Raw genomic sequence first — 14,798 nt, 5'->3', positions numbered from 1 at the left:
CAATTCACTTTACCCAGCCTTATGAGCAATCGCGCAGCAGATAAGACGATACTCTTCTTAAGAGGCAGGTCAATGCCATAGGGTAAGTACATGCTAGCCAACTCTAATATACAATCGACCTCCACTAACACCAATATTACAACAGTCGCATCATGAACTCAGCCCAGCTAACCGCCGAAACGCCGTATTCTCAAGGATAGGCGTCTCCCCGACCATCTGCACATCCTTCCCCCAACCAACCGATCCTCATACCTCCCCATCGCCATCTCCGTCAGAAACCTCCCCAGTTGCTCCGTCGGACTACACAGCCCCGGCATCGCCGCCCGAAACACAGGCCCCAGGGGCCGGAACAGCGTCTCATACGTAGGGCGCGGGGGGTGTACTTTTTGATCGCATCATGGTGCGCATGGTCTATAAACGCCGGCCGGACGGAACTCGTCCTCAACAGTGGGGTCTCGCGACGTAACTCTGCGAGTTCCAGCTCTGTCTCGCCCTTGACGCGAGCGAAGAGTGAAGCGAAGAAGCCAGGCTGCGTGGTGGCGCCTGCACCCGAGACGTAGACGAAGTGGAAGGGCTGATTTGGCGGGCGGAGAGTGTGGAAGGCTTTTGCGGCTTCCAGGGCGTAGGTTTTGGTGATTTTGATGTACTCCCTTTTATTGTCAGTAGTTTTTCTTTCCATATTAAGGTGCAGACATATACTCTTTGTTGACTTTTGTTTGGCTGATACCAAGCGCCCATACGCAGCCTGTTGCACCCTGCAGCTGGGAGAGGAGTGTTGGATCGTAGGTTTCAAAATCCGGGTGGATGATGACTTGTACTCGGGGGTCATGAGCATCCTCGGCCATTTGGACGGGCCGTCGGCTTAGGATGGATATTTTGGTGACTTCTTTCATGGCCAGCATTGCGTCGAGGACACCGGAGCCGACCAGGCCTGTGGCGCCGGTTAGGATCAGATGCATGTTTGTCAATTCTTCAATCGACTCAGTTTCAGTTTTGATTTTCTCAAGTAGGATTGAGTAAGTAATATGGGGGATTACTGTTTAATATATGCGGCAGAAGATGGTGTCGGCTTACGCTTACTGCGGAGCTATAGCGGAGATAGTTGATATATGACCTATGTCCGTCTGGCCGACAGGAGAGGCTGCTTTTCTTCCTTTGCATCAATGAAAGCACTCATCAAAAATGCAGGACTATCATTTGTTTTGTAGTAGTAACAGTAACGCAATCCATATTAACACTGGTCTGTAATCCGCCGGTTTTCATGGATCAGCTCTGTTATATATTTTGGTGGACAGTCACCTTCTTACTTTGTCAGCGCACTCTGTAGACAAGAACCAACCATCTCGTCCTACGACCCTGTAAGGTACTACCAGGGGCTTATTCCTAGGTATCACAGATTATATCATCTCTTACCTATCTAAGCTATCATGAAGCTATTCGGAATGTCATATAACCAATCAGGTATCCTATGCTGTCCAGCGACAGGCCGGAGAATAGTGCATCTGACTTATATGATAATTATGATTTAAGCAAATAATGAACTGTTCCAACTTTAGAGCTGTTAAGTTATGCTGCCATGTCTTCAGTCTGGATATTCTGTGTTGATGAAATACACGTGAAGCACTGCCTGAAGATGGCATCTCCCAACATCCAATCAATCAGCCTGGAAATATCTCTCAGAAATGACGTCTTTTGCAGCAGTTGGGCGTGTCGATCTGCCTCTGTTCGTCCAGGGGGAAGGGCGGTTAATGACGTCAGCTCAAGATCCTGATTGATCTGCTAAAAACACTTAACTTATACGGCTATACCAACAACCAAGGACTCGGAGTCCTCTGAGCACATAGTACATAGGAATCAGAAGCAGGGGATGCTGGTTTCCGGTTTTCTGCATAACATCGTCTGTTATGGTCTCCGCCGATCGTACCCTGGTACCGGTATACAGTAGATAGGCATTGGTTACTTTGCATATCTGCTGTTGAACACTTCTTGCTCCATTCCGCCTTCTTCTCTGTTCTGCCGCCGTCTGCGAGCGATCGCGCGACACCTATGACGCCAGCGGCTGCAGCCATCTTATCACAATCAGCCCATCCTTTTCTTTTTCTACACATAATAACACAACACACACCATTCCAATTGCTCCCATTGAGCGAGTATAAATGACTCGACGCTCTCGATAGCACCATCCAGGCTAATTTAGAGTGTGTTTTACCTGTCACTCCGCTAGATCAATGAGCTGACAGCCATAGATGGACTCGCCAGCCAGTTCAAGTTCAAACCAAAGCCGCGAAGGCGGTCCACGCAAGTATGCTTTTAACCGCGAGGGCGCTCGCGAACGAGAAATGCACCTGTAATCAATTTTTTGCTTGACCTCTAATATTGACCACGCACGACTAATTCAGAGTAGCTACCTCCCCTACTGGGGCTTCTCCGACTCCGAAAAGTTCGCCCAGCAGTCGATCGGACAACACCCGAACGTGTCGCGCGACAATGTCCTCACTGTCTTTGCGCAGCTGGCCGCCCTCCGCATGCACGCGCAGCGCGCTCTCATCTCCCTGTTTGATAAGACAATGCAGCATGTGGTGGCGGAGGCGACACCAGATCTAAGTCTGCGGGCGGTGGACGGTCGCGACCGGGCGGATGCGCTGTGGCTGGGGGTGCGCCGGCTGCCACGCCAGAAGGTGACCATGTGCTATCATGCGGTCAAGTCGTTTATCGAAGACGGAAATGATATATTCGTGGCTAACGATTTGACGAGCGACGACCGGTTCAAGAATCATCCCTCGGTCACGGGCCATCCCCACAACAGGTTTTATGTCTCGGTGCCGATCACGTCGCCAGATGACTATGTTATTGGGAGTCTGGCGGTGCTGGATGATCGGCCGCGGGATGGGGTCACTGAGGACCAGGCACATCTCCTCAAGGAGCTTTCGGCCACCGTCATGGATCATCTGCTGTGTCAGCGAGCGATGCGGGAGGAGTACCGTGAAGAGCGGATGGTGCGGGCGCTGGGGTTGTTCGTCAAAGGCAAGTCGGATCTGAATGAGTGGTTTGACAGTGGCGATGCGCGGGATAAGAAATACGGGGGGCAGATGGCTCTTCCGAACAAGAGATTGGAGAAGCTACAGGTCACCGGGTCTAATCATGAGGATAACCAGCATGAGAAGGATGACGAGGATGGCAAAGATGATAACGATGACGATGCTGGCCAGGACCAGGACGAAGAAATACCAGAGCCTCGCTCAAAGCACGGGCACGACAAGCATGGATCCCCCGTCCAAAGGTTCCAACGAGGTGGCGAGGAGCACGAGGCAGACGAAGAAGAGGAAGACGGCAAGCCCGACGAAAAGAGTCACAAGAAGCGGCCAACGCTCTCCCCGACCACTAGCCAACTGCAGGATTCTCTAGCGCCCACCAACGTCCGGTCCGTCGTCAACCGCGCGGCGTCGATGATCTACCAGGCCCTCGACGTCGAAGGCGCCATGTTCATCGACGCCAGCGTGTACGCACGGCGGCAGACAGTGGGATTCACCAAGTCTAAACTTGATAATTCTGAAGCTTACAATGGCCAGCAATCCCTGGACACCGCCGGCGCAGAGGAGCAGGCTTCCCTATCGATGTCCAACCCCGAGTCCCGTTCCGATACCGAGACTTCCGATGACGACTCGCAGTCCCGAAGTCTCGTGCTCGGTCATTATACCTCGACCACCTCCGAGGCAGGAGTCAGCATGAACGACAGCCATTACGTCTCGCTATCGGGTAGTTTCATTAACCATCTCATCGACCAGTATCCCCGGGGTAAGATCTTCCATATCGAGGAAGATGGGTCCATCTCTCTGAGCTACGAAGGGCTCGCCGATGAAATGAATTACTCCCGGACAGGAAGCCGCGGCGCAATGTCGACCGAGCCGGAAAAGAAGGATATCCAGCAGGAGACCATGGACATCAAGAAAATGATGAAGGTACTCCCGGATGCGCGATGTATCGCCGTCTATCCCGTCTGGGACTTTCAGCGGGGCCGCTGGTTCACCGTCTGCGTGGTATGGACCAATGACCCAGGCCGAGTGTTGTCGGAACCCAAGGACTTGACGTACCTGGCTGCCTTTAGCAACACTGTCATGGCCGAGGTGTCCCGGTTGGACTTGGAGGCCGCTGACCGAGCCAAGAGCGATTTTATCTCGTCCATCTCGCACGAGCTGCGGTCGCCTCTGCATGGGCTGTTGGGCACGGCCGAATTGCTGCAGGAAATGGTCAATAGCTACGCTCAGAGGTCCCTCATTGAAACAGTTTACAGCTGCGGCCGCACATTGCTGGACACATTGAACCACCTCCTGGATTACGCCAAGATCAATACGCTCACTCGGCCGCGTCCATCGGAGAAGGCTACCGCGCAAGGGAGCGACGTGTCCAAGCCCCAGAGTGTCGTGCCAGGGTCTCTTCAGGACGAGAACCTCAGCGTGCTGGTGCAAGAAGTTGTGGAGGGTCTTCTTGCCGGCGCAGAGTACCAGCGGCGGGGCGCAAATGGGGATACTGACGCGCTGGCCAAGAAGGAGGATCTCGGCCCGAAGAACCGTCTCATCACGATCGTCGATATAGAGTGGCAGGACAGCTGGCGGTTTAGTGTCTATGCCGGTGCCTGGCGCCGAGTCGTCATGAATCTCTTCGGTAATGCTCTCAAATACACCCAGGCGGGCTTCATCCGGCTGCGGATGAGACGCGATACCTTGCTGGTGGATGGCAAGAAAACGCCAGCTATCCGTCTGACGTTCAGTGACTCGGGCCGTGGCATGTCCAAGGACTTTCTCACAAATCATCTCTACAGCGCTTTTCTACAGGAGGACACGACCTCTCCAGGCCTGGGAGTCGGGCTGCATCTCGTCCATCAAATCGTCAAGTCACTCAAGGGACAGATCAAGTTTACCAGTGAAGTGGGCAAGGGAACGGATGTCGATGTTGTACTGCCTATCGAACCACCCGAGGTGTCCAGTCCTCCCTCCCCTCACTTATTTGCGCCGTTGAAGGAGCAGCTGAGCGGTATGACGGTTTCACTATTCACGCGCAGCTCCAAGTTGGGCGACCTGGGATTCGACCCTCGGATTTTCGACCGCATCCGCAACAGCCTCGGGCGCATGGTCTCCGGCTGGTTCGGACTCCGCGTCCTGTCCCCTGACAAGCTCGATTCGACCAAGCCGGACTTTGCCATCGTGACGGAACACGAGTACCGGAACTACTATATCGAAGGCTCGAACGAGCCCAAGCCAGACAGCGGCGAGATCCAGCCTGCTCTTCCGTTGATTGTCCTCTCCGCCCGAACAAGTAGCTGGAAGACCTTAGGGGAGAGCGTCGAGGATTCGGTCATTTTCCTCACCCAACCGTAAGTGTTTTCCACACAAAAAAATTATGTGCGTTGCTAATAGCAATAGGGTGAGCCCGAAAACGCTAGCCACCGCCTTTGAGCATTGTATGGGCCAGCCAGAGCGATCGAGCAGTTCTTCCCCCGGAGACTGCCCTCGCCCGTGCAGCCCGCGGAGGACGCGCCCCGGGCACGGATAAAATTTTCGAGGGCCGGGTGAACGGCGAGAAAGATCGGGTGCTAGAGCCTGTCCTTGGACGAGCGGTTAACGGTGAATCCGGGCAGCAGAACGCCAGTGGGCAGGATGACCGGAAAGGAACAAAGAATGTCCTTCTCGTCGAGGATAACCAAGTCAACCTCAAGGTACGTACAACTTGACCCGCGATCTTGTCAAACCTCTTAACGCGAATAGATCATCGAAATGTGCGTCAAAACCGCCGGCTTCACCTACGACACGGCAAAGAACGGGCTCGAGGCCGTGGAAAAGTTCAAGGCGGGTACATACGACGCAGTCGTCATGGGTTAGTCGTCCTCGATCGCTCTCCATTCTCAGTTTCTAACCGTCTGTCTGCAGACATTTCCATGCCGGTTATGGACGGCCTCACGGCCACGCGGCAGATGCGCGCGTTCGAACGAAAGAATAAGCGTCCCGCGACCGCTATTGTTATCCTGACTGCCGTCCTCTCCGCGTCAATGCAGCACGAGGCCATGATAAGCGGGGTGAATCTGTTCCTGACAAAACCTACGCCGCTGAAGCAGCTCAAGGAGATTCTGCGCAATTTGTCCGATGGAAAGGACGTGTTGAAAAATTAGTTTATGAGTCATGAGTTACGTATGGCGTTGGGATGTATATTATGGGCATTGGACAGGTATAGGCATATAGTTATGCATTGATCATCATTCAAGGATACAGAAGTGCTATAGTCCGTTTCTGAGTAAATCCCATCATATGACTGATACATGAGTACTTGTTACTGTTAGTCATGTGTAGACAATATGCGAGGGGATCCCAGGGTAGTCACCTCGCACATATAAGACAGACCTGCCATCCCCCTTCACTTTATCGTATAGAACACAGTCCACCTGCCAACATGAGCGACCTAACAGCAACCAACCGCACCCACTTCAAGTAAGAAAGAGAATACGTCCAGAATACACTACATACTAACATCATTCTAGCGATGTCGCGTCCACGCACCGCACCGACTAGATCATTTGAGCGGCCGTTGAGGTTTACCATGTTAGGGTATTGGTTTGGTCGGAGGGGGTTTATTGCTAGGGGGCAGAGGGATTAAGTTCCAAGGGGGTTTGATTCTAAACTGTTTTCTTTCCTGCTAGGAGGAGCTCCATATCTTCTGCGACTAATTGCTGCACGATACCAGCTGCAACGGTGGACCCTAGTCGCCTGTCAACAAGGTAAATGAAACAGGAGAGGGAGACTTACCACTCCCCATCGCATTAGCAACAACCTTCATCGGAGTCGCCGCATCCCCCGCAACAAAAACCCCCTGACAGTCGTCGAAAACAGCTGATCGACCTTGACGCTCTGTCCCAGGGTCGGGTCGTCTTCAATCTCCAAGCCAAGCTGTGCAATCATGTCTAGTCCCGCCAGGATCGTCCGCGGCTTGTGCGCAAGGTATCCCATCTTATACTCCTTGCCGCCTTCTAGAACGACCCTAACACCTATGTCAGGCGCAGGCACAGGCACCAGTCGGAGAATTCTTCTTGTTTCAACTCTACACTGCAGCGCGTTGACCTTCTCCATTGCAGCCTTCGTCGCCTCATCGTCTGCCGCCGGCCCGTCCGTAAAGATAGTCACTGGCCCAGACGTAGGCGTCACAAGGAGAAGCATCATCTGCGCCAAGTGGGCATACATCGGCTGCGGGAAAGTCAATATCCCCCTGGCAGATGCGCTCGCTCATGCCCATCGCAAAACAGACACTGGAAGCTAGCGGGGATTAGCGCCATCGTCAGGAGAGAGGCAAAGTAGCTTGCAGCTAGCTTACATATTCTGCGGCCAGTTCTCCGCATACCCCTCTATCTCAGGGAACACGTCGATGCACCCCATTGCCAACGCCAGCTTCCGGCCCTGCAAGGTCCGGCCATCGGCGGCCGTTACGTGGAAGGTATTGGCTGCGCCGTCCTGGGCGTATGCTTTCATGGCGACGATCTCCGCCTCGAGGAAGTCGACCGTCCCGTACGCCTTGATCTGCTCTGTTGCGATGCGCCGGAATTCCGCTGGCGGGGTGGTATCCTGTGCCAGGACATTGTGCATCTCGTGGACCCCTGCGTTGCGGAAGCCTGCGCCGCCGGGTTTGGTGAAGATGGCGGCTCGGCGGTGGATACGGCTTAGCCCCAGAGCGATGGAGAGACCGGCCGGTCCGGAGCCGATGATCAGGGCGTCGTATGTAGCCATGTTGTGCGGGTGAGTGGAGCAGATGGTGTCTGATTGTTGGAGATCGTCATTATATAGATGACGTAGGAAGATGGTAACAGATCCCCGACCAAGTCCCGAACCAGCGTTGGTACAACCCGATGCTTCTATATAAACACTTGTCTACAGATCAATCGGGGATCCTTCGCCATGGGAGAGTGAAGATGAAGCCTTTTTGCAAAGGTACCCCTGGATCAAGTGATATAAAGGTGACTACATCTAGTGTCGCATTGTGTTACAGAGTATGACGCACTACAGATAAACATAGCAAAAACGCCCCGCAGTCGTATCATCAGATCCTGCATGGCAATCGGCCCTCCATTGGCATACCCAAGATCCACCATCGTACTGAGCGTCGTGTCAGACGACGCCGGAAAATTCAGGAACGTGCCCGTCCCCGAGATAGCATACTGCCTGTTCTTGACATCCAAAGCCTGCCAGATCGACCACACGCGGTCGATCATCCCATGATGCAGCCAGAAGGCCGGATCCCGTAAGTGTCTCTGCTTGTTCGAAGCCAGTCGAACGGTTTAGACACTCACGTTCCAATGCCAAAATATCCGGTCAATATGGGACCCAAGCGTCAAGTCAAATTGTTTCAATCCGACGCAACTGTTGCAACTGAGCTACACAAACACCGGTATGTCATGAGGCAGAGATGCTCCTACCAAGCTGACATCCACAGCTCTGAATATCCTGACCAACCTGATCTTCGCCATACTGCCCGCTTTCATGCTCCGGTATTCTCTCGCCTATTACCTGCAACCAACTAACAAGAAACAGCCATCTCCAGGTCAACCGCCGTGTAAAGGCATCTCTAGTCTGCATCCTGGGACTGGGGATATTGTAAGCGACTCACAATCTTCTAAAGAGCGCACTAATGGCCCCAGTGCCCGCGCCGCGGCGTTCGTCAAACTATCCATCCTCCCCAACTACGGCCGCACCGGCGACTTCCTCTGGGACTACGCCGATCTCACCATCTGGGTTGTGTGCGTTCCCATCCCTCTCTCTCTCTCTCTTCCTTGTCCTCTAGCAAGCACGCATTAACAGACCCGACAGCGTCGAATGCAACACAAGCATAATCGCCGGCAGCCTCCCCAACCTAAAACCTCTCTTCAAACAAGTCCAGGGCAGCTATGGCTCGCAAGGCTCCGACTCCCACTTCCGCTCCCACTCCCACTCCCACTCCCGCACAGAAACTACTCCCGCGGCACGCGGCACAAACTGCGCTCCCTGTCGCGGTAGAACCAGTCCTAGCTGCAGACGCTGGGTAGCGGCAATTCCGATGTCGGGGCCAAGGCGCAGAAGAGAGGGTCGCTGACGTACCCCCGTGGCGAGGGGAGGAACTCGAGTGAGGGGCGTATCCTGCCGTCTGAAGGGGAGGGGATTATCTGTGTGACTGAGGTTAGGGCGTCGCATTCGTAAGAGTCGGCGGCAGTCCGAAGTAGGGTTGCTTTGTGTATGCGTGGATTAGCAGCTATTTCTTCGTCGTTCTCTTGGCGGGTTCCTTTGTATATACATAACGACAGGATACTCTTGTATATACACTGTTTATCCATTTTGCAATATACAGGCCAACTAGGCTGTTGGAATGACTGGAGTAGTTGATTAGGACAACTATAAGGGTTATCTGGACATATTCATTCGTGAATGGCCTATGTGTCTGCACATTGTATCATAGAAGAACGTCGACTAATATATATCGGAGACATATTCCCGCTGCAAACACTTATAATCGCACACAATCAGTAAATCAGAATCAAGGTCTTATATAAAATAGCTCAGATAATAGAGCTGTATCCAATGAGGTCAAAGTACCAAATGACCAGAGTAACCCATTAGAGGACCGTTGTACAGACATGAACCATATTGCTATTTCTCGTAGGAGTAGATAATAACTATAAAACCTATAACCCTACCTATCTCATGAAATACAATATCAAGATGCCTCGGTAATGCCCTTCCTCATTTAGTATGATATGTAGACTGCGGATACATTCCACTACATTATCTCTCCAGATACTAAAATACTGGACGTAGAATAAACACCCGGTATATAGCAGACATGATGATGCCGAGGTGAGGGGTCATACGCGGGACGGTTCCGCACTGGCTCGGATGCCTTTCCATAAATCACAGTAGATGGAAGAGAATTGAGACAGTGCGAATACGTTTACCTCTACATCTATATCTACACAGCAATATGGACTCAAAAATCTACGACATCCCGACTCACTGCAAAGCCGGGGTGGTCGTCAATGAAGGCCCCGACTTTCAAGTCAAGGTGGAAATGGTCCCCGTGCCAGAACCAGGTGTGTCCCTCGTCCATATAGATGACAAGAGACTGACCGGCAGGCCCCGACGACATCCTCATCCGCCTCAACGTCACCGGCCTCTGCTCCTCCGACATCCACATGATGAAAAACGACCTCGGCACGCCGCCCATGTCGTTTTTCGGTGTCCGGTCGCCCGGTCACGAAGGCGCAGGCATCGTCGTCAAGACGGGCGCCAATGTTCGGAACTTCAAGGTCGGCGATCGCGCGGGCATCAAGCCGCTGACGGATACATGCGGGTCATGCGAGCTGTGCTGGGGCGACAAGGAGACGTACTGCCGGACGGCCGTGCACACGGGATTGATGACCGCAGGCACATACCAGCAATACCTCGTCTCGCCTGCCCGCTACGCCTCCCCCATCCCCGACGGTGTCCCCGACGAGGTCGCCGCCCCGATTATGTGCAGCGCGTCGACCGTCTATCGATCCTTGGTGGAGTCGGGGCTGCGACCGGGGAACTGGGCTGTTTTCCCCGGTGGGGGTGGTGGTGTGGGGATTCAGGGTGTGCAGCTCGCGAGGGCGATGGGGATGCGACCGATCGTGGTGGACACGGGGCCAGCGAAGCGCGCGCTGGCGATGGAAATGGGCGCGGAGGCCTTTGTGGACTTCGCCAAGACGGACGACACCACTGCTGCTGTGGTGGCTGCCGCCGATGGGATCGGCGCGCACGGGGTGTTTGTCACGGCGCCGGCGGCTTATCGGACTGCGCTGTCGTTTGTGGGAGACCGGATCGGGGCGGTTGTCATGTGCATTGGGCTGGCGCCGGCCAAGACGATGGTTGTTGGCGATGATCCCAACCGGTTCATTTTCAAGAACCTGACGATTAGGGGGACGCTGGTGGGGAGTCGAAGGGATACGGCGGCTGCGCTGGACTTTGCGCGACGAGGGATGCTGAAGCAGATTTGTGAGGTGTATCCCATCGATCGGTTACCGGAGGCTGTTGAAAAGCTGCGAAGGGGAGAGGTTGCGGGCAGAATCGTGGTCAATTTTGAAAAGTAGTGACGAGGTTCAGCTCGGACAAAATGGGGGATGGGGATGTGCCAGTCATGTGACTCGCTTCTGGACATGGGCATTATTCTACTTAGCGACGACCGATCAATGCAAGTTTGAATGCATGGCTCAACAGTTTCATTCGAGTATGTCTCATCAGAGCCGACAGAGATTCAAGAGTGCTGTTTCCATGCCGCATACTCGTAAGTATGCCTTGGGAGTGCAAGCTAAACAGCACCCAAGCCATGCAATACCCAAAGGGTGCTGGAATACAAGGGACTGTCCACGTCTGCCGCATTTAGTTCAGATTGGGAGCATAACAGGGTTTGAACACCTGGATGCAGACAGAGTCACCTGTACCGTATTTTCCCAAGGCGGCTTCCCCTAGAAACTCCGGACAGACACGAGCAACTTGAAGACGAAGATGTCGCAGACGAGGAAGAATCTGTCCCAGAGTCTTACAGAAAGAGTCTTACAGAAATCGTCTGAACTGCAATTGGTTTGCTCCTCGGGCCCGCAGATGGTAATCTCAAGGTTGATGCATGTTTGTGGAAGATGCAACAACATACAGGTGAGAATACGTCTGGGGAACTGCAGGTTTGACGTGAGCTTCAGAGATGTTAAGATCTGGATTAATATCTCTTCCGGAAAAGCATCTATTGGCCGAGACATTCTATCAATATTTAAAGACAAGTAGTGATTGAATCCAGCAGGGTAGGTCCATGCTGTATCCGTATATATATTGAAAAGTCATAGCTGCACTGCTTGACCCACAAATACGAACTCAACCACCTTAACGTACTTCACTCCCTTTATGATAGGCCAATGAGAGCTCATTTCTCATATTTGGCAGGGCATTGTCATTCCTGTCGGCCACTCTGGTGGTAGAAAAGCCCCTGTCAACCGATCCCCGTTGATAGCGAATCTATGGTAATCGCTAGTAAACGGTATGAATGAAGGTCTGATTTCTGGCAATCTAGATATCTAACTAACTACTTATAATCGACTAAATGAAAACTCTGTAAAATCTTCTTAATCCGGTGAGTTGAATCCATGGTAGAATCCAGCGATCTGATTGGCCCAGCCAGAATTCAGCTAAATATTGATATCCGATACTCTCCGGATTCGATAGTGGTAAGATATGGCTGACAGCCCCTCATCCTCCGGGCACTTCACATTATCAATATCAGATCCACCACAATCATGGTTGTCTGGGAGATTCGCGGCATTCGCCACCATCCACGTCAATGGGATTGATAACAGTCTAGTGGTGGATTGCAAGGTTTGGAACTAAACCCAGACTAAATACAACTCTAGCTCCATTGTAAAGGGTGGCCAAAAAGGGCTGCACAACAATAAGCAAGAGAACAAATGCAGATCCATGGGATGATTCTATGCATTTCATCTCAGACTTTTGCTCATTCCGGCGGTCCGGGCCCCACAAGACAAGGTTGTCTCCGAGGACCGAACCCTAATCCCAAGGCGCTAATATGCGACTACGTTATGTGCAAATTGATGATGGCATATTTTGAATATATATTGTATCATATCCGTATCTGTAATATAAATGGAACTCGTTATAAGGTTCTGTCTCAATGGCTGTCCTGTTCAATCTGGCAAGCTGTTAACAGCGACTGCGCCCTTCTGCATTCCTCTCCTACATGTAATTTTTGCTGTGGGAGGAAGCAGTCTCTAGGGGCTAGAAGGGCCTAACATCTCAGGCACTTTCGGGTTGTAAATTAATGACAAATTAGATATGCCTAATGTGGATTTATAGCAGTCATCACCTTGTCGACTCCGACAACTTAGTTTCCGCTTTCGGACAATGGCCGCCACTTACCCCTATCACCCTCGCATTGACGTTACATAGTGCAGTGCAGACTTCAGCTATAGACCAGAATGACTTTTACCTTTCAGAAGTAATTATAGGAGATGGTCGAGCTCTGAGATGACGTGCTCTATTGTTGTGTATGGGATGACTAGTAGAGACCTCTAATTGTCCAAGACGAATGCAACCCTCCTTCCCAATCCGCGAAGTGCAACAGAAGTATAATAGAAGTATAAATCATTCAGTGAGGAACTGCAGGCGCATATTACACGTTATCTCTTGAAGTGCATCGCATGCTAAGCAATATGGAAGACTACCGTGCGGCGTCGCTGTTCCAACCTTCCAACTTGGCGAAGGCCCTGGAGGACACTATGAACCCGTCCTCTGGGAGACCTACGCATTTATTAGGCACCATTGTCTCTATTCCACACACCATCTCAGCGCGCACGCTGGCAGTCCTGGGTTACGACTTTGTCATGATTGATGCACAACATACGTTTGTCCATCTCTGTACTTAACGGACCCCATTTTCTGTCCAAGGTCTAACCAGTACAAACTGTAACGGCGGTGCAGACCCGTTGAAGCTGAAAACCTTGTTCGCCTAATCCAAACCGTTAGCCTGGCTAGCGAGGGAAGGACCATCCCGATCTGTCGAGTGCCGTCTGCTCAATCACATCTACTAACATATGCTCTGGACGCGGGTAAGTCTGGTTCTGAGCTATCAGTTAAGAATTCTAAAAGCTTACTCAACCGGCGTTTTTAAAATAGGAGCCGGGGGCATAATTTTCCCGCACATTGATACACCTGAGCAAGCCGCCGAAGCCGTCCGCAAGTGCCGTTATGCATACTCTGACGGTGACCGGTCCCTGGCTCCAACAGTGCTAGTCCCTGGAGTTACAGATGTGGCACCACCAGGATCCTCCCACGAGCGCGTAGCGGACAAGAACATCGCGGTGATCATTCAGATCGAGAGTCCTGTAAGTTCATTATATTTCTCAGGTTGGTGGGGTCTCCACATGGGCTGATGAGACGGGATGTATGCAGCTTGCCCTGGAAAATGCAGACGCCATAGCTGCAGTCCCTGGTGTCAACGGCCTAATGCTAGGGGCTGGCGACCTCCGAGTTGCCTTGCGCTGTCCTCCGCGCCGGGTGGGCGACCCCGAAGACCCGAAGATATTAGACGCAATAGATCGATTGGTGAAGGTGTCGAGACGGCATCAGAAGCCTTTGGCTGTTGTCACGTGCAAGGTGTCTGGGACATCGCGGACTTGGCTTAAAGACTTTCAGCTATTGATGCTAACATCGGATTACTTGAGCGTGGTGAGGGGGCATAAGGAGGATTTAGCTCGTATGATTGAGACACTGGCGGAGGTGCAAGAGTTAAAAAACTGATCGCCGAGTAGTTAGCATTGGCTGCTAAAATGTCAGCAATGCTTCGATTAACTAGCTATCAATTCTCCCAGGCCCCTCTTTACTACGGGAACTTTCATGGCGTGCCATGGCAGACCTGAAACTCAATGAAGCGTTATAGAGCACTATTGGTTTATCAGACGTTGATTCGCTAATATCAATATATTCTTCATTTTTGTCGCTATATAGGGCTAGTTATATCTGTATAGTAATAGCACCACAATACTCGGCCGGTCGGCCTAATAATAGGGAAGGGAAGAGAAAGACAGTGCCCAAGGGAAAAAAAGATAAAAGAGGCCAGGACAACGGCACTATACCGGAATAGGGATGCACATACTATGTCAGCCAATGATAGCCTGAGGCGGCAGGACGGTCATGCAAGGGAGCTGTTTTCAGTTAGAACATCCAAGTATCTGTCGGGTACTATGCATAAAATGCCGATTTCACTACATT

At 52.1% G+C, this 14,798-nt stretch overlaps 8 protein-coding genes across 8 annotated transcripts; 4 read left to right on the top strand and 4 right to left on the bottom strand.

Annotated features, from left to right (window-relative positions):
• Positions 1-150: 150 nt before the first annotated feature.
• P174DRAFT_516182 (putative nucleoside-diphosphate-sugar epimerases) lies at positions 151-959 on the bottom strand (the record flags this gene model as incomplete). Its single annotated transcript, XM_024832298.1, has 4 exons — positions 151-216; positions 237-382; positions 436-650; positions 700-959. 4 exons carry the CDS (start codon positions 957-959, stop codon positions 151-153), a joined length of 687 nt encoding a protein of 228 aa, XP_024677565.1.
• A 727-nt stretch (positions 960-1,686) lies between these two features.
• Positions 1,687-2,126, bottom strand: P174DRAFT_446062 (uncharacterized protein). The gene has a single exon (XM_024828487.1). It carries the CDS (start codon positions 2,067-2,069, stop codon positions 1,803-1,805), a length of 267 nt encoding a protein of 88 aa, XP_024677564.1. The 5' UTR covers positions 2,070-2,126; the 3' UTR covers positions 1,687-1,802.
• A 34-nt stretch (positions 2,127-2,160) lies between these two features.
• On the top strand, positions 2,161-6,219 carry P174DRAFT_446061 (hybrid sensor histidine kinase/response regulator). Its single transcript, XM_024828486.1, has 6 exons — positions 2,161-2,198; positions 2,247-5,371; positions 5,421-5,485; positions 5,520-5,713; positions 5,763-5,871; positions 5,925-6,219. The coding sequence occupies exons 2-6, from the start codon at positions 2,526-2,528 to the stop codon at positions 6,161-6,163; spliced, it is 3,453 nt and encodes a 1,150-aa protein (XP_024677563.1). The 5' UTR covers positions 2,161-2,198; positions 2,247-2,525; the 3' UTR covers positions 6,164-6,219.
• A 528-nt stretch (positions 6,220-6,747) lies between these two features.
• Positions 6,748-7,914, bottom strand: P174DRAFT_516180 (thioredoxin reductase glit; the record flags this gene model as incomplete). The annotated part of the gene is made up of 4 exons (XM_024832297.1): positions 7,357-7,914; positions 7,287-7,298; positions 6,864-7,251; positions 6,748-6,819 (listed from the first exon to the last, which is right to left on the bottom strand). Exons 1-4 carry the CDS (start codon positions 7,764-7,766, stop codon positions 6,748-6,750), a joined length of 882 nt encoding a protein of 293 aa, XP_024677562.1. The 5' UTR covers positions 7,767-7,914.
• Positions 7,915-8,318: 404 nt separating this feature from the next.
• On the top strand, positions 8,319-9,209 carry P174DRAFT_379361 (uncharacterized protein; the record flags this gene model as incomplete). Its single annotated transcript, XM_024822907.1, has 5 exons — positions 8,319-8,424; positions 8,470-8,524; positions 8,675-8,773; positions 8,844-9,071; positions 9,095-9,209. Coding segments are annotated over 5 exons (603 nt in total), but the record flags the coding sequence as incomplete, so codon positions are not given.
• A 778-nt stretch (positions 9,210-9,987) lies between these two features.
• Positions 9,988-11,116, top strand: P174DRAFT_516179 (zinc-dependent alcohol dehydrogenase; the record flags this gene model as incomplete). Its single annotated transcript, XM_024832296.1, has 2 exons — positions 9,988-10,096; positions 10,140-11,116. The coding sequence occupies 2 exons, from the start codon at positions 9,988-9,990 to the stop codon at positions 11,114-11,116; spliced, it is 1,086 nt and encodes a 361-aa protein (XP_024677560.1).
• A 289-nt stretch (positions 11,117-11,405) lies between these two features.
• On the bottom strand, positions 11,406-11,779 carry P174DRAFT_379584 (uncharacterized protein; the record flags this gene model as incomplete). Its single annotated transcript, XM_024822925.1, is given in 2 exon segments — positions 11,406-11,552; positions 11,570-11,779. 2 exon segments carry the CDS (start codon positions 11,777-11,779, stop codon positions 11,406-11,408), a joined length of 357 nt encoding a protein of 118 aa, XP_024677559.1.
• A 1,461-nt stretch (positions 11,780-13,240) lies between these two features.
• P174DRAFT_379625 (HpcH/HpaI aldolase family protein) lies at positions 13,241-14,327 on the top strand (the record flags this gene model as incomplete). The annotated part of the gene is made up of 4 exons (XM_024822928.1): positions 13,241-13,431; positions 13,509-13,636; positions 13,704-13,912; positions 13,980-14,327. 4 exons carry the CDS (start codon positions 13,241-13,243, stop codon positions 14,325-14,327), a joined length of 876 nt encoding a protein of 291 aa, XP_024677558.1.
• Positions 14,328-14,798: the final 471 nt, after the last annotated feature.

The sequence above is a fragment of the Aspergillus novofumigatus genome, assembly GCF_002847465.1.
Source record: "Aspergillus novofumigatus IBT 16806 chromosome Unknown P174scaffold_11, whole genome shotgun sequence".
In the NCBI taxonomy this organism is placed as follows: Eukaryota; Fungi; Ascomycota; class Eurotiomycetes; order Eurotiales; family Aspergillaceae; genus Aspergillus; species Aspergillus novofumigatus.
This window is presented reverse-complemented; position numbering and strand designations above follow the sequence as displayed.